General features: G+C 43.1%; 1 protein-coding gene across 1 annotated transcript in view; it reads right to left on the bottom strand.

Annotated features, from left to right (window-relative positions):
* Positions 1-18,817, bottom strand: part of LOC136144145 (ATP-binding cassette sub-family C member 4-like) — a 147,356-nt gene that overhangs the window by 91,786 nt on the left and 36,753 nt on the right. Inside the window, exons 10-13 of the mRNA XM_065901805.1 lie at positions 13,679-13,768; positions 11,622-11,813; positions 6,637-6,731; positions 6,329-6,415 (exon numbers count right to left, since the gene is read on the bottom strand). Coding sequence (XP_065757877.1) covers positions 6,329-6,415; positions 6,637-6,731; positions 11,622-11,813; positions 13,679-13,768 — 464 coding nt within the window. The remainder of the gene's footprint in view (positions 1-6,328; positions 6,416-6,636; positions 6,732-11,621; positions 11,814-13,678; positions 13,769-18,817) is intronic.

Below are 18,817 nucleotides of genomic sequence, written 5' to 3'. Positions count from 1 at the left end.
ACGACAGAGGATGAGATGGCTGGATGGCATCACTGGCTCAATGGACATGGGTTCGGGTAGACTCTGGGAGTTGGTGATGGACAGGTGTGCTGGTGTGCTGCAGTTCATGGGGTTGAATTTTTCCTAGATAATGCTTTCATCCAAATCATTAGGAAAATGCACTATTTTCCAAGTTTTTAGAGTAAAAATTTCCAAGACATGCCATAGAAATTACTGAGCAGCAACCAGTTGTTTAACTGTTATTCCTATATAGAAAAGTAAAAAGTGAAGTCGCTCAGTCATGTCCGACTCTTTGCGACCCTGTGGACTGTAGCCTACCAGGCTCCTCCGTCCATGGGATATCCAGGCAAGGATACTGGAATGGGTTGCCATTTCCTTCTCCAGGGGATCTTCCTAACCCAGAGATCAAACCTGGGTCTCCCGCATTGCAGACAGATGCTTTACTGTCTGAGCCACTAGGGAAACCCCTATATAAAGGCTGTGTTAATGCTATAATACCACATATAATCCTATATAAGAGCTGGTCCCTGACAGCTCAGCTGGTAAAGAATCTGCCTGCAACACAGGAGACCCTAATTCAATTCCTGGGTCGGAAAGATATGCTGGAGAAGGGATAGACTACCCACTCCAGTATTGCTGGGATTCCCCTGTGGCTCAGCTGCTAAAGAATCAGCCTGCAATGCAAGAGACCTGGATTCGATCCCTGGGTTGGGAAGATCCCTTAGAGAAGGGAAAGGCCACCCACTTCAGTATTCTGGCATGGAGAATTCCATTGACTGTATAGTCCTTGAGGTCACAAAGAGTCGGACATGACTGAATGAATTTCACTTTTCTGGGGAGACACGGAAGCCCTGAGACTGTCTGGGGAAACATCCTGAAAGAAGACACAGCAAGTGCAGGGGTCCTTGGACAGAACATGCTGGGCCGAGGTGCCTTCCTGCATTCACAGCTTGGGGACAGGTGGGGGTACTCATAAATGGTCAAGGGCATCCCCTGAGGGCTATAGGAAGACAGCGGGCACGGGCGCCCCCTGGAGGAGAAGGAGGGAACAGCAGGGCCCACCTTCCTTCTGGGTCCTGTGCACTGCTCCCTGACTCTGGGACAGAGGGACCAGTATATACAGACAGACGGGATGAGAAAGGACCCCCACAGAGCCATTACAGCTGGATATCGAGTGGGTGTGGAGCTGGAAAGGCTGAGGGGGTTCGATGGCAAGGAAGCCTGTTCTCTGTTTGAGGACCTGAAGCTGCTTCCTGAATGTGAAGAGGGGTCTGAAAAGGGCTGGAGCAGGAGATGTGAGCTGTGTAGACAGCAGCGCAGGAGTCTGATCAGGACAGACCCAAAGACTTGATAATGCAGGAGGTGGGGGTCTGGGATGTGGGGCTGAATCAGGAGAGGATCCACAGCTGGACACATGTGAGACGGCATCAGTTCACCTAAGGCCCCTCACCTTCTGTGGGTGACAGAACCCATTGAGTGTTCACAGCATAAGTTGTAAAACTCACAAACCTTAATGACCTTCCTTCATGCCTGAAGGAATCTGTTCATCGTAAGTAGAAGTGTGATTCATTCACTTTTGATACAGAACCCTTCATATGACTAAGTTTCCACGTGACCACCATCTCTCACAGCATATTGTTCCATCCAGTTCTCTAACTTGAGAACACTCTCCAGTTGCTGATAAGTCATTTCCTAAATTGCTTTCATGCTCTCTGCTTTTGCTTTAAATCACCCTAGAGAATGTGGTTCTGATTAGCAAACAACTGTCTTAAGCCTGCTTCTCTCAAGTATATATCCAAAGTGGTACACCAAAAATATTTGAGAGGATTTTATAAATATCTCCTGTGTTCAAAAAATAACTCAGGAGAACTGTGATCAGCACACTGTACTTCACACCAATTGCCTTCCTCTGTTACATGGATGTAACAGCCAGTAGCATCTGTTCCTGCCCTGATGGGGAACTTGTGCAGATGTTCACAAGATGGGATGACACACATTTGTGAGTTCAAGGTAGGGTCCTGGGAATAAAGAGCCTGAGATACTCACGATACCAGGAGGGTGGGGGTAGGGAATCACTGTCACAGCATGAACTCCTGTCACTGAGCTCATGACAAGACACATCACTTCTCTAATGAAAATTTCATCAAGTCATGAACAGGAGAGGATGGGAGGTCAGATCAGAGAGCTGGAGGCCATGCCATGTGTCATCTGCCCTGTTCTCTCGTGTTCTCAAAGATTCAGTGCTACTGTGCAGATTTATATGAGTGTTACAATATATATATATAACATGAAATTTACCATTTTAACAATTTTAAGCATACAGCCCAGTGGCATTAAGTACATTCACATAGTTGTGCAGCCATCACCACCATCCATCTCCACGACTCTTTCATCACCCAACACTGAGCACATTTTACATTCGGGCAGGTTCCACCAAAGACTAACGACCCCTGCTTAGTGGACGTGGAATCCCAGCTCCTCAGATCCAGAGCTCAGAGCTCCTTACACGTCTCCCTCTCACACACTGGACTCTGCTGAAGTCTCTTGACTTTGCTATTCTGGACCTACTGTAAATCAGTCATGTCCCCTCAAATTCACTTGACACTTTAACCATCAGTACTTTAGAATTTGGTGACAGGGACTTTAAAGAGTTAATCATTACCCTTAATTATACTGGACCTAATCCAATCTGACTGGTGTGCTTAGATGAGGCAGAGACTAAGGCACAAGGACAGAGACACAGGACTGCAAATCAATGAAGTTGGAACACACCCTCCCAGCATGCACAAAAATAAACTCAAAATGGCTTAAAGACTTAATCATAAGATGTGGTACCATAAAACTCTAGAAGAGATTAGAGGCAAACTTTCTCTGACATAAATTATACCAACATTTTCTTAGGTCAATCTCCTAAGGCAATAGAAATGTAAGCAAACATATACAAAAAGGGCTTTCCTGGTGGCTTACTGGTAAAGAACCCATGTGCCAATGCAGGAGACATGGTTTTGATCCCTGGTCCTGGAGGGTCCCACATGCCACGGAGCAAATAAGTCCATGGACCACAACTGCTGGGCGTGTGCTATGGGGCCCAAGAGCCTCAACTACTGAGCCCACACACCCTAGAGACGGTGCTCTGCTCAAGAGGAGCCACTGAAATGAGAAGCCCACACACTGCAACTAGAGAGAAGCCCCTGCTCATCACAACTAGAGAGAAAGTCCCACAGCAACAAAGAGCCAGCACAGCCATAAACAAATAATTAATTTTAATTAAAAAAAGTAAACAAACAAGACCTAATCAGACTTACAAGCTTTTGCACAGTAAAGGAAACCATAAACACAATGAAGAGACAAACTACAGAACAGGAGAAAATCCTACCTACAAGAGCCTAATTTCCAAAATATACAAACAGCTCATACAACTCAACAACAACAAAAAGTCCAATCGAAAAGCAGCCAGAAGAACTAAATAGACATTTCTCCAAAGGACAGAATCAGATGGCCATAAGAAGCTCACCATTGTGAATTACTGGAGAAATGCAAATCAAAACTACAATCAGGTATCACTTCACACCAGTCAGAATGACCATCATTAAAATAACAGTGGCTGAGGGGGAATGGAGTAAAGGGAACACTCCTACACTGCTGGTGGGATTATCAGTTGTTGCAGGCATTATGGAAAACAGTATAGAGATTCTTCAGATAACTAAAAACACAATTATCTTACAATCCAGTAATCACATTTCTGGGCATATATCTGGGGGAAAGTATAAATCAAAAAGACACATGCACCCTTATGTTCACAGCAAAACTATTCACAATAGCCGAAACATGGAAATAACCTAAATGTCCATAGACAAATGAATGGATAAACAAGATGTGGTATATACAGACGATGCGATACTACTCAGCCATTAAAAAAAAAAAATGAAAGAATACCATTTGCAGAAATGTGGATGGACCTAGACTTTATCATACTAAGTGAAGTAAGTCAGAATGGGAAAGGCAGATATCATGTATCACTTATATGTGGAATCTAAAATATGGCAAAAATGAACCTATCTACAAAACAGAAACAGACTCACAGACATCGTGAACAGACTTGGGGTTGCATGGGTGGAGGGGGTGTGGGGGAGGGATGGACTGGGAATTTGGGGTTAGCAGATGCAAACTATTATGTGTATAATGGACAGACAACAAGATCCTATGGTATAGTGCAGCAAACTATATTCAGTATATTCAATATCCTGAGATAAACCATAATGGAAGAGAGTATTAAAAAGAATGTATATCTGTGTATAACTGAGTCATTTTGATGTACAAAGAAATTAACATAAAATTGTAAATTAACTGTATTTCAATAAAATCTTTTTTTATAAAAAGGACAGAGACACAGGGGTGCTCGAGGACAGAGCGAAGACCGTGTGAGTGAGGTGAATGCCACCAGTAGACAAGGAGAGTGTTCTCAGCAGAAACCAAACCTGCCCACACCCTGAACTTCCAGCCTCAAGAACTGTGAGAAAATTAATTTCTATTCTCTAAGCACCTCCATCTGTGACAACCTGGTAGAGTGAATGTTTCTGTCCTCAAAATTCATGCATTAAAACCTATTCCCCCACTGTGTTGGTATTAGGAGCTGGGGCCATCAGGAGGTGATCAGGTCATGAGGGTGGAGCCTCCATGAAAGGGATTAGTGTCCTGATAAAAGGAACCACAGAGCTCCCTCACCCTTCCACCCCATGAGGACACCAGAATCAGACCCTCACCAGATGCTGAATCTCTCAGCACCTTGACTTGGACTTTCTCAGCCTCCAGAACCAACAGAGATAAACTTCCATTATTTCTAAGCCACCCAGCTCTGATTCCTGTGAGAGCAGCCTGGATAGACACAGTCCTAGAAACTAACACAGGACCTGTCAGCGATAATTCTCAAACGGCTGCTCTCTGCCGAACACCCCGCCTCCTCCAGGCGAGGATGTGCCTGCTGTCCTCCTCACAGCCCTGCTTCCTCCTCCCTCCACACCTGAGCTTCTTCTCTTCCTTCAGCAAAGGACTGGGTTCTCTTCTCAGCCTCCACACACCTGCCCAGCCTGCATGCCCCAGGGCACTGCCCGCCCAGCTCCGGGCACAGGGAGCTTTCCAACTTCAGTGAAAGCCTCCAGCTGACACTTCCACTTTCACTTAGTATTTCCTACCCTGTATTGAAACTCTCTAAAGCTTGACTCTGCTGAGCTTTCCCAGGCATCTGTCTTAACAAGCCCCATGTAGAGACAGGTTCCTCAGAGGCAGGAATGACAGCTGAGCATCCTAGTCTCCCTTATTCAGCCCAGTGTGGTCCTTCCCCTCTCCTGGCTCACCATCCTCCTTGTAAACTGAGAGGTTTCATGCAGTAGCATCTGTAAGGGGATCAATCTCAGTGTATACAGCAGGATATTAACAAGTGCAGCTGGAAGGCTCCTTGGCTTTACAAGGTGAATGACAGCAAGGGAACAAACTGTGGGGTAGATGTGAGGCTGCTTCAGAGAAAGCGAATTAAAGAGGCTTTCAAAGAGGCCAGTCTATATTCCACCAGAGGCCTCAGTCAGCATGTATTAGGACAGAAAAGCATCAGAGCCGTTCTTCAGGAGTTCTGTGGCCAAGAAAGAGCCACTGACAACAAAGTTCAGAAACAAAGTGAGAGTCAGGACTTCAACCTGATACCAAGTTTCAAATTCAAGGTTACCCTACATGAGGGTCTAAGTATTAATTCTAGTAAGAATCCATGAAGCAATGTGAAATAATTGAGTCATATTCAGATGTGAAATAAATCATTTGTAAAATTCTAGTCTTTATTAAGTATTTCCAAACCAACAGATTAATTAATAAGCATAAACCAATAGTCTTTCCACGGAAGTCCTATGTCAGTACTGAAAACTTCACTTCTAATGTGCCTTCAACACATGATGGAGGAAAAGGACTGGCATCCAGTTACCAGATTACCAAGTCCTACTCTCTGATTTAAAAATTTTACATTGCCCTTCTTATCCCTGGGGTCTGGATCCATCAACTACAAGTCATGGGGGAATCTGCCATCTATCCTTCACTCCCTAAAGCATGGACCCCACTCTCCTCCACACACTGGAAGCACCTGCTGTATTTTCCTGTCCTGACCTCATCATGATGTAAGATTTCTCTGCGATGGATCTTCTGTGGAGGGAAGGGAAGGGAGGGAGGAACACCAGGGCAGAGGGAGCTGAGTCTCCTGGAGCACAAAGGCTTTCCTGAGCTCCCCTCCCTGATCTCTACAGGGTTCCTGGAAAGAAGAAATTATATAAAACAGGTGCAAACTCACTGTTTGAACAAGTGCCTGCTGACTTCTGCATCCACTGCGCTGAGTGGATCGTCCAGGAGGTAGATGTCTGCGTCCTGATACACAGCTCTAGAAAACAGAGAGACATCAGGAAAGGACACTTCACACTCCCTGGGTCTCATCTCTGAATCATAATGGTGTCCAACAATGTCATGTTCCTTCCTGGAGCCCAAGGAAAGGGACAAGACTCTGCTTCACACAGATCCAGCCAGTGAGAGGGGTCTGTGTACTCACGTCCACTAGGAGCCGTGGAGGAGGAGGGGCAGGATGGCCATTGAAACCCCATTTACCTGGCGAGGCTGACCCGGGCTTTCTGTCCTTCACTCAGCGGGGTTCCTCCATCTCCTGTCACAGTTAGATCTCTTTCCCTCAAATTCTGCAAATCCTGTATGGAGATAGAAAAGGAAAAAAAGCAAAACATTTAAAATGTGTTCTTCTGCCATCCTAACCTCTTAGCATCAGTTCTTCACACAAGAGTTTAATCAACAGCAATGTGCTTATTGCATAGTGACTAAACTGTAACTAGGAAAATTAAAAAAAAAAAAAAACTCTTAGGGCTTTGCACTTGTTGTCATTCTGTATTTTTTTCAAAGCATTTATGCATTTTGCCACTTTAACACATATTTATTGAGGACTGACTATACACCAGGCACTATTCTGGGCACAATGAATTCAGCCATGAGGAAACAGAGCCCTTAGAATTTCTTTCCACGGTGGGAAATGGGTGATATGGAAAATTAACCTGAGCACAAGGACTGAGGACAAGAAGGAAAAGGAAGCCGGCTCAGGGGGATGGAGAGCAAAGGAGGGATGTGAGTCCACACTGGGGTGGGAGGGCTCTGCTCAGAGGGAGTGTGAGCAGATCTGGGGGAGGGAGGGACTCAAGCAGACCTGGAGAGCTGCTCCTCACAGAGGGAGGGGCGGGTGCAGAGGCCACGGGGAGATGCCCAAGGGGTTCAGGACACGGAGACAGGAGAGCAGAGTGAGAATGAGGGGAGTGAGGGCAGAGACAGAGCAGGGGAAGCCTGGGGTCACTCCAGTAAGAGGCGGAGGGGGAGAAGGGAGGACTGACATGGTCTGAGGTTTACAAGGAAACTCCTGTGCTTTGCAGAAAACAGGCAGTAAGTGGGGAAGGGTAAAGGCAGATACAAGTGAGGACATTACTGGAATAAGCTAGAAAACAGTGGGAATGGAGAGACGGGGTCACACTCCAGACACATTTGGAAGGCAAAGTTGTAAGACCTGCTAACAGGATGGATGTGGGCTATAAGAGAAGAGGAGACTCTGGTGTCTGGGGTGAGGAAGGGGAAGGACAGGGTCTCCATTTACTGAGCTGGGGAAGATGGTGGAGGCAGGTTTAGGAGACATTACTTGTGGACAAGCTGAGATGAGCTCTCAGTGACGTCACAGTGCAGCCGGACATGCAGGTGTGAAGGTCTGTGCCAGAGACACAGGTGTGAGAACTGGAGGCCCAGGAGGTGAAGGCACAGGACTTATTTTATCTCAAGTTACCAGTTTTCCTGATCTTGGTCTCTGCTTCTCACTTTCAGAGAAGGGATAACACCTCGCCAATGTCTTCCCAGTGATACTTAAGGTAAGTCATAGAGTGACAGAAAAGGTCTGTACAAGAAACGGGAGCAGAAAGAGCAGGCTGGGCAGGAAAGCCAAAAGGAAAGAAACAGTGTACTCAACGTACGCCAAGCAAATCAGCTGAACTAAGTAGATGCTTATCTGTGAAAGCAGGAAAAACTCAAAGTTAAGAAGGATATGAAGCTTTGACTTGAGGATCTGGGAATCTACCATAAGTTATATTTGAATATTATTTAAGAAGTAAATGGACAAATCAGTCTATTTTCCAAAGAGTATCTGGGGAAATTTAAAAAAAAAAAATGACAACAATATCCCCCAAATGACAAGATAACAATCAGGTTTAGGTTACAAAATTATTATGTTAGAAATCTTTGAATTATCTACTAAACCCCTCAGGCATCAACCTAAGATACACAGCAGTACCTTTCTGCAGATGACGCCCTCACTTTCTGTCCCTACTTTAGCAAATTTGGGGAGAAAGCGGGTGGCACACTGGAGTCTGCATGATAAACAAGTCCTTTGACCTCCCTAAGTCTCAGGTTCCTTTTCTACAGAATGTGCTGCAAAAACAAGAGTCACTAAACTCAAAAGTGAGAACACCCTCTATAAATGGAAAAAGGACTAGAATTGATTATAATTTGCTACTTGTAACTGATATCTATTTTCCCATCAAACCAACAGTGGGACCACATTCACAGGGTGGGTCATAACATACACAGCACATGACCATAAACAGAAGAAAGGGTGTCCATCATAACCCTCCCTGACAGGCACACAGACACACAGGTTCCCTGCTCACTCAAAGCTTATCTAGGTTATATCCAATGAAAGGCAGCAATTGATCTGTCATGAAAATTCATCATAATTTCATCTTCTTTCTTTGCTGAGTTCAGAAGTTATCACCATCTCTTGATTTGGTTTTCATGAACAACAATGAGCCATTTTAAACAGGTTCCCAGCCCTCCATTCACACACACACACACACACACACACACACACAGGGTTATTGGTCTCTGTTTCACTGTTGAAGTCCTTTCAAACTGTTCCACTTAGCTTTTATGCTTTGATTCTACATTGTTTCATTTTGCTTAACAAAATAGTAACACGTCATAGCATAGCAACCTTAAGCATGTTTTAGAAAAAGCACCTAATCCACTCATTCACGTAGCACAGTTAGGGCACAAGAAACAGGACCTCTCCGAATCTGGTAGCAAGACTGCGACTGTGTTGTTGACTCTGAACATTATTTATGGACCAGCCCCAAATGGGAAGACAGTTTCACAGGATTTGCAACAAAATCCAAGTCAGGCTAAATTCCTAGCCACTATTTTCCAATTATGTTAAAGGGAAAAGCCTGACTTGAGTATAGACTACAATTCCCCCCACTGACAGAAAGGTGTTCTTATTCACATTATTTTCCTTTAAGTTGAGTTTTCCCAATTCCACTGAACAGCAGACACACACACTAAAGGCAAACTAGGAAATGGCAAAGCAGATTTGATGCCATCTGTCCAGAAGCACATCAAGGGCCCTTCAGCGATGGTGAAGACTCACAGTAGAGACACCACGGAGCAGACTGCTGAGATGGTAAATGTGAGCAAGACGTGAGACCCTGGCAGAGGAGGGCTGGACTTGAGAGTAAAGCAGCAGGAGCCCTGCCTTCCTTCACAGCTTTTCTTCCATGTGGAATCACCCCTCCTCTCACAGCCTGTCAATATTCTGCCCATTTTCCCAAGCTCATCCCAAGCACACTCGCCCATGAAACCATCCTGGACTCATCTCTACCTGTCAGGTTCCTAAGGCTCTGCTTACGTCTCTCATCTCTCATGAAGGACCATCTAATTCTGCTCCATCATTTGTACATGTGCACATGGCTTCTCACAGCTCCTGGGGGGTAAGATCTGTGTACCAAACTCTGTGCTGGACCCTGATGCTGATTATCTCTAATCCTCACAATAAGCTCACAGGAAGCACTGGCCCCATTTCACAGATGAGGAAACTGAGACTCAGTGAGGTCACATCACTGGTCCGAGGACGGTCAGCTGTGAAACAGAAGAGCTGGAATCTGAACCAGCTCATGTCCTTTTGAACCACTTCATAGCCTTTTGCTCTTTCATATCACACGGCCCAGGGAGTGACAGAAGATTATATCTGAAATGAAGGCAGCACTAAAATAACTCAAGTCTCGAAGGTCTCTATACCTAGACACAGAAGGATCTTATTATCTATGATTGTCAAGGCAACCTGAAAAGAAAATGTCCAAGTTGCCAGGAATATGTAAATATGAGATGAAAGTATAAACTTACAGGCATCCAAGAGGGCTTTGTAAGGTCAAGCAATCTATATGGGAAAATATCAAACTAGAATTTATCAACATGTTACCTTTAACTTGCCTTCTCCAACCTTTAACTAGGTAATGCCTAAAACTTTTAAAAATCCTTAAAAGATTTTTATAAAAACTTGTTTAAAAAAAAACTTAAGTTTTAAAAACTGGTTAATTATAATATGCAAATATTACATACTATATTGCTTATGGTAACAGAATATGTTTGTTTATGATTTATGTGGCAACTGGCCCCATTACTGCATGGCAAATAGATAGGGAAAAGGTAGAAACAGTGACAGATTTTATTTTCTTGGGCTCAAAAATCACTGCAGACAGTGACTGCAGCCATGAAATTAAAAGATGCTTGCTCCTTGGAAGAAAAGCTGTGACAAACCTAAACAGTATATTAAAAAGCAGAGTCATCACTTTGCCAACAAAGGTTCATATAGTCAAAGCTATGGTTTTTCCACTAGTCACATATGGATGTGAGAGTTGGACCATAAAGAAGGCAGAGTGCTGAAGAATTGATACTTTTGAATTGTGGTGCTGAAGAAGACTCTTGAGAATCCTGTGGACTGCAAGGAGATCAAACCAGTCCATCCTAAAGGAAATCAACCCTAAATATTCATTGGAAGGACGGATGCTAAAGCTGAATCCCCAATACTTTGGCCACCTGATACAAAGTGCCAACTCACTGGAAAAGATCCTGACACTGGGAAAGACTGAGGGCAGGAGGAGAAGGGGACAACAGATGGTTGGATGGCATCACTGACTCGATGAACATGAGTTTGAGCAAGCTCCAGGAGATGGTGAAGGACAGGGATGCCTGACCTGCTACAGTCCATGGAGTTGAAAAGAGCTGGACAGGAGGGACTGAACAACAACAACAATGAAATGTTTACAGATGAACTTATCTGAGATTTAGGATTTGCTTTAGAACCCCGGAGGATGGGGTGGTGGGGCTGCGTGGAGGGGTGGCACAGGGCAGGGTTAAAGACCCAGCAAGACTGGCCACCAGCTAACCCTGGCTGAACCTGGGGGTGGGAACATGAGGGTTCATTACACAGCACTCTCTGTTCTTATAAATTTTTGTTATTTTCCATTAAAAAAAGAATCTAAAAGTGAATGATACTTCACCAAATGAAACAAACGCATTCTGTGACCATCATTATCACACCAGAATTAAAACAACAATGTATATGACTGCAAACATACCCAGAAGTCCAGCATAAAGCAACATATAAGACCTTTCAAGTTCAAAAAAAAAAAAAAGAAGAACTTTCAACAAACCTTAGAGCTTAAACCAATGTTATCATTATTTGAACTTCGACTACATGCAACTCAAGAGTCATTACTCACTTCTTCCAAAGCACAAGCCTTTATTACTTCTTCATATCGGTCTTCTTCATATTTCTTCCCAAATAAAATGTTACTCTTCACAGTTCCTGGAAACACCCAGGGCTTCTGAGAAACATACGCGATCCTCCCGAGCACGCTGACCTTCCCCTGGCTCGGGGGCAGTTCCCCCAGCAGAGCGCTTAACAGTGATGACTGAAACAGACGGCAACACACACACGTGAACAGGGTGCACTCAGCAAGGAACATGCCCCGCAGCACAGCCGACCCCACCCTGGTGCTTGATACAGGATATCAGAAGTGTATAAAACACAGCTCTGAATACTGCAGGAAAAAAAATGGAACAGAGCATTACTGGTCAACTCTTAAACTAAAGGTTGATAAGGAATATAAACATGATAACAATCGACTCTGCCTAAGTTCCCTCAGATGAAATGCTCTACTCAGCAAAGACTAAGAATGTTTAACATCCTTCTCTAGCAGAGCAGACAAGCAGGATGTATATTTTCTGTATCTGATGTTTAATGCAGTTGTTTCTGCATCTGGATATCTTTTACTTGACAAATACTTGTTCTTAAAAAGCTATGCGGGGCTTCCCTGGTGGTCCAGTGGTTAAGAATCCACCTTCCAGGATGGGGGGAAAGGGGTAGTTAGGGAGTTCAGGATGGACAGGTACACACTGCTGTATTTAAAACGAATCGCCAGCAAGGACCTATTGTACAGCACATGGAACTCTATTCAATGTTGTGTGGCAGCCTGGATGGGAGGGGAATTTGGGGGAGAATGGATACATGTGTACGTATGGCTGACATATACGCTTCACTGTTCACCTGAAACTATCACAACATTGTTAATTGGCTATACCCCAGTACAAAATAAAATGTTAAAAAAAACCCAATAATTATATCCAGATAATAAACACTTTAAAAACAAGGAGAATCCACCTTCCAGTGCCAGAGGCTCTGGTTAGATCCCTGATCCCCTGGTGGGGGAACTAATATCCTATATGCCCAGGGCAACTGAGCCCACATGCCACAATTAGAGATGCTATGCACTGCAACAAAGACCCAATGCAACCAAATACATAAATAAGTATATTTAAAAAAATTAACTATGTGTGAAGAATATATCCAAAGATTGCTATTTAAAAGAACTCTGAGGTTGTTGTATTTGAAGAACAGAAGTCCATCATGCCCAGGGAACTCAAATCCTGGGCTCTATGACAACCTAGGGGGCTAGGATGGGATGAGAGGTGGGAAACAGGTTCAGGAGAGAGGAAACATATGTATATCTATGGCTGATTCATATTGATATATGGCAGAAACCAACATAATATTGAAAGCAATTATCCTCCAATTAAAAATAAATTTTTTAAAAAGTCCTTCATGGAGGAAGTCATCACCCTCTCGTGTGCACATCCCACATTTAGGTTTCTGTATTTTGTTGTACAAAACACAGGACCCTAAGCGCACCTACACATGTCCTTCACACCTCCTGTAACACACAGAAATGACATGCCTATGTCCACGCCATCAGAGCACTCATCACATTGGGCTGAAATAGTCTACCTGCATATCTGTCTTGCCCCAGAACCTGGTTGCCTCTGGAGGGCAGAGGTGTCAAGGTCTGGCTCATGTCTATATCTTTAGCTCCAGCACGTGGTTGCACATTCCCTATACGTGCACTGATGGAACCAAGTCAAGTCACGTGAAGAAATGCTCCGAGCTTCCTGGAAGAGCCTTCACCACCTCCAGACTTCCTGGAGGGGCCACTGTGACAAAAAGAAGTCCCGACTGTCTCCATCCATCCTGAACAGCTGCCACATAAATAATCTCCTTCACTGAGACGTCCAAGCATTAAGAAGGAAAACACAATGTGCATTTATCCTGATGTATTAGGCCATGAAACCTTTTTGCAAAACTAATGTTCCTAGAGAAAAACCTTTCTAGAGACACCCAATTCAAACTCAAACTGAGTCACACTCAGCTCTGGGCTCCACTCTGAGGACTGAACAGAGGCTGTGGTATTACATCAAGCTGACAAAAGGCATCACAACTTACCTTTCCTGCTCCCACAGGTCCGACCACAGCTAACAGTTCACCAGGTCTGACAGTAAAGGAAAGGCCTTGTAGGGTTGGGGTTTCTGATTCCTGCAAATTAAAGTTTATAAAAAATGTACCCATTTCAATAAAGTAATATACATTACTTTAAAAAGTAGAGAAAATAATGTAATAATCACTGATATCCTCACATTAACTCACATTTTTTTCCTATTTTAAGATACTGTGTCCCAAAGACCTTTTCATATAATCCTATGTCTTAGGTGGTTTGAAGTAGTTTTAAGTTGCCTTTAAAAAGCCTCCTTCTTTTACCAGATTTACATATGGAAACAGCTCTAGACACCCACAGAATTTAGTAGCAGAGATGACAAGGCACCTTCCTGAAATGCAAACTGAATGATGCACACTAGTTTATTAAAATAATGTACTTAATACAATATCCAGTGTGGAAGGTTTTTAATCATTTGTAAGTTTTCATCATGACCCATGGTTTAAACTGTCTCATTAATCTCCACAAAGCGGCAGCATAAGTGTCAGGGAACGTTCAACTTTAAGGAATCCAATATGTTGCACTTTTCTTCCTTTGTGTGCCGTTTCTCAAGGATTCTCTGTTCCTTATCAGTTCCTATTCCGGGAACAAGCAGAGCTGCACGCAGTTCTCAGGACTGAGATCACGGGAAAGGGTACCTGCTTGGGTTCCTTTCAGTAGCTCCCTTTAGTGACTCTCTTCAATATCAGCGACCCTGTATGTATTGGACCATCCATTTTGTTGCAACTGATGGAGTTTTATCCTTTGTAATGGCTGAGTAATCATTTTATTAAAGATATATAAGCCTGCATTTCTGCTAATAAAATACCCTTGCTCCACTAGAGACTTAGGTCCCCCACATCCTTCTTTCTGTCTTAATTCTCCTCAGAGCGTGGAAACCTGCCAAGCTCACTCTCTCACCCAGGCTTTCAAGACCTCCTTGAGAGGACGCCCTGTGCCTTCGTGAGTGGTACAAGTCCTGTGCATGGGCTTTATTGGTTTTCCACGTAACCCGAGAGATACTGCACTGTCTCTCTCTTTCTTTTAATTGACTCTGGTCCACCAGTTTCCTGGTCTGTATCAAAGACCAACAAGTGGTGCCCAAAACAGGGACCTGGAATTTGTGGTATTCAGGCCAGAGTGACTGGGACCTATTGAGGTCAGGTAAGTGCAGGGTTATGGGACAAACGGCTGGAAAGTCCCACCATTTTTCTTTTCAAGGACTTTCGGTTTCACGTCAACACATAGCGGCATGCCTTCAAACAGTGGTTGAATATAATCCCTGGCTCCCTGACGAGGGCAGTTTTGATATAGAAATTTGGAACTTGGTTAAAGAGAATATTAAACAAGCCACTAAATGAGGAAAAAATATTCCAATAGATCTTTGGCTCCTATGGGCTCTCATTAAAGCTGTGATTCTGCCATTTCAAGGTAATCCTAGCCCTCCTGATATTCAGCAACAGGCAGAACACTTGTTACATGAATATGAATTAGATGATGAAACTTTTCAAAAGACCAACACATAAGTACCCTGCATGCCTGGCCCTTTACTAAATAAATAAATTGAAAGTGAAAGTCGCTCAGTCGTGTCCAACTCTTTTTGATCCCATGGACTATAAAGTCCATGGAATTCTCTAGGCCAGAATACAGGAGTAGATAGCCTTTCCCTTCTCTAGGGGATCTTCCCAATCCAGGGATTGAACCCAGGTCTCCCACATTTCAGGAGGATTCTTTACCAACTGAGTCACAAGGGAAGCCCAAGAATACTGGACAGGTAGCCTATTCCTTCCCCAAGGGATCTTCCCAAACCAGGAATCGAACGGGGGTCTCCTGTATTGCAAATGGATATTTTACCAACTGAGCTATAAGGGAAGCCCTAAATAATTTGAAATCTTCACTAATCTCTCCATTTTCATTTGATGGAATGAACCTCAGTAATGCTCAGCAAGCAAAGAGGCACTTTATATTAAGAAGTCACTCTTGGTAAATTAGCTCTTATAAGTAACCTTCAAAGCTCTAAAGAGAGCTTTAATTCAATACCAACAACAAAAATAATGGGTAATAAAGAAATTAATTATGACACCATGGGTCAGAGTGATAAAGCCTCAGTTTTATACATGATACATGCATTATGGGTCCTGGCTAAACAGGGCAATAAAGTACTTCTACTGAAAGAAAACTATAAAACATGAAGGTATATGTGACAATACATAATCCAACTCAAGGGTGAAGGACAAAGTAGTCCTCATGCTGGTCACTGGTCGCATTCCTGAGAGAGTTAGGGTGTCTGTGGGTCTTTACAGATCCTGAGTGTTAAGAAAATAGTAACTGCTATGTCAAAAAAAAAAAGTTACAAGTGATTAAGTAAAACACCCAAAAGACCAAAAGCACAGAGTCTGGATTAAAAGTCTGAATAATCTTCAAATTGAATTTTTTTTCTAGAAAAAACTGAAATGATTAAACAGCATTCACATACTTAAAAAATGACAATGATTTTTTTATCACCAAAAGACTAGTTTTAGATTTTAGGAATGAAAAATCTATCAAAAGAAGCTACATTTTAATATACAAGAAACATTCTTTAAGCCTTCTAAGTTTCTCCACTTTCCTTCTTAGTCAGTCTCTCCCATCAAGAAACTTCCATAAGCCTCTTATCCATCTTTATCAGAGGGCAGACAGACTGAAAACCACAATCACAGAAAATTAACCAATCTGATCACATGGACCACAGCATTGTCTAACTCAATGAAACTATAAGCCATGCCGTGTAGGGCCACCAAAGACAAATGGGTAATGGTGGAGAGTTCTGACAAAACGCAGTCCACTGGAGAAGGCAAAGACAAGCCACTGCAGTATTCTTGCCTGAGAACCCCATGAAGAGTATGAAATGGCAAAAAGATAGGACACTGAAAGATGAACTACCCAGGTTGGTAGGTGCCCAATGTGCTACTGGAGATCAGTGGAGAAATAACTTCAGAAAGAATGAAGAGATGGAGCCAAAGCATAAACAACACCCAGTTGTGGATGTGACTGGTGACAAAAGCAAAGTCCGATGCTGTAAAGAGCAATATTGAATAGGAACCTGGAATGTTAGGTCCATGAACTGGAAGTGGTCAAACAGGAGATGGCAAGAGTGAACGTCAACATTCTAGGAATCAGCAAAATAAAATGACTGGAATGGGTGAATTTAACTCAGATGACCATTATATCTACTACTGTGGGCAAGAATCCCTTAGAAGAAATGGAGTAGCCATCATAGTCAAGAAGAGTCTGAAATGCAGTACTTGGATACAATCTCAAAAATGATAGAATGATCCCTGTTCCTTTCCAAAGCAAACCATTCAATATCATGGTAATCCAAGTCTATGCCCTGACTAGTTAATGCTGAAGAAGCTGAAGTTGAATGGCTCTATGAAGACCTACAAGACCTTCTAGAAAGTGAAGTGAAGTCACTCAGTTGTGTCCAACTCTTTGCTATCCCATGGACTGTAGCCTACCAGGCTCCACCATCCAAGAGATTATCCAGGCAAGAATACTAGAGTGGGTTGCCATTTCCTTCTCCAGGGGATCTTCCTGACCCAGGGATTGAACCCAGGTCTTCTGCATTGTAGGCAGATGCTTTACCGTCTGAACCACCAGAACTAACACCCAAAAAAGATGTCCTTTTCATTACAGGGGACTGGAATGCAAAAGTAGGAAGTCAAGAAACACCTAGACTAACAGGCAAATTTGACCTTGGAGTGCAGAATGAAGCAGGGCAAAGGACAATAAAGTTTTGCCAAGAGAATTCATTGTTCATGGCAAATACCTTCTTCCAAAAACACAAGAGAAGACTCTGCACATGGACATCACCAGATGGTCAATACTGAAATCAGACTGATTATATTCTTTGCAACCAAAGATGGAGAAGCTCTATACAGTCAGGTAAAAAAAAAAAAAAAAGACCGGAAGCTGACTGTGGCTCAGATCATGAACTCCTCATTGCCAAATTCAGACTGAAATAGAAGAAAGTAGGGAAAACCAGTAAACCATTCAGGTATGTCCTAAATCAAATCCCTTACTATTATACAGTGCAAGTGAGAAACAGATTCAAGGGATTAGATATGATAGACAAGAATGCTGGATGAACTATGGATAGAGGTTCATGACACTGTACAGGAGACAGAGAGCAAGACCATCCCTAAGAAGAAGAAATGCAAAAAAGCAAAATGGTTGTCTGAGGAGGCCTTACAAATAGCTATGAAAAGAAGAGAAGCGAAAAGCAAAGGAGAAAAGGAAAGATACATCCATTTGAATGTGGAGTTCCAAAGAGTAGCAAGGAGAGATAAGAAAGTCTTCCTCAGTGATCAGTGCAAAGAAACAGAGGAAAACATTAGAATGGGAAAGACTAGAGATCTCTTCAAGAAAATCAGAGATAACAAGGGAATATTTCATGCAAAGATGGGCTCAATAAAGGACAGAAATGGTATGGACCTAAAAGCAGCAGAAGACGTTAAGAAGAGGTGGCAAGAATACACAGAAGAACTAAAGAAAAAAGATCTTCATGACCCAGATAATCACGATGGTATGATCACTCACCTAGAGCCAGACATACTGGAATGCGAAGTCAAGTGGGCCTTAGGAAGCATCACTACAAACAAAGCGAGTGGAGGTGATGGAATTCCAGCTGAGTTAATCCAAATCCTAAGAGATGATGCTGTGAAAGTGCTACATTCAATATGCCAGCAAATTTGGAAAACTCAGCAGTGGCCACAGGGCTGGAAAATGTCAGTTTTCATTCCAATCCCAAAGAAACACAATGCCAAAGAATGTTCAAACTACTACACAATTACACTCATCTCACACGCTAGTAATGCTCAAAATTCTCCAAGCCAGGCTTCAACAGTACATGAACTGTGAACTTCCAGATGTTCAATCTGGTTTTATAAAAGGCAGAGGAACCAGAGATCAAATTGCCAACATCCGTTGAATTATCAAAAAAGCCAGAGTTAAAGAAAAACATCTATTTCTGCTTTATTGACTATGCCAAAGCCTTTGACTGTGTGGATCACAGTAAACTGTGGAAAATTCTTTAAGTTATGGGAATACCAGACCACCTGACCTACCTCTTA

This window comes from Muntiacus reevesi, chromosome 11 (genome assembly GCF_963930625.1).
Source record: "Muntiacus reevesi chromosome 11, mMunRee1.1, whole genome shotgun sequence".
NCBI lineage: Eukaryota > Metazoa > Chordata > Mammalia > Artiodactyla > Cervidae > Muntiacus > Muntiacus reevesi.
This window is presented reverse-complemented; position numbering and strand designations above follow the sequence as displayed.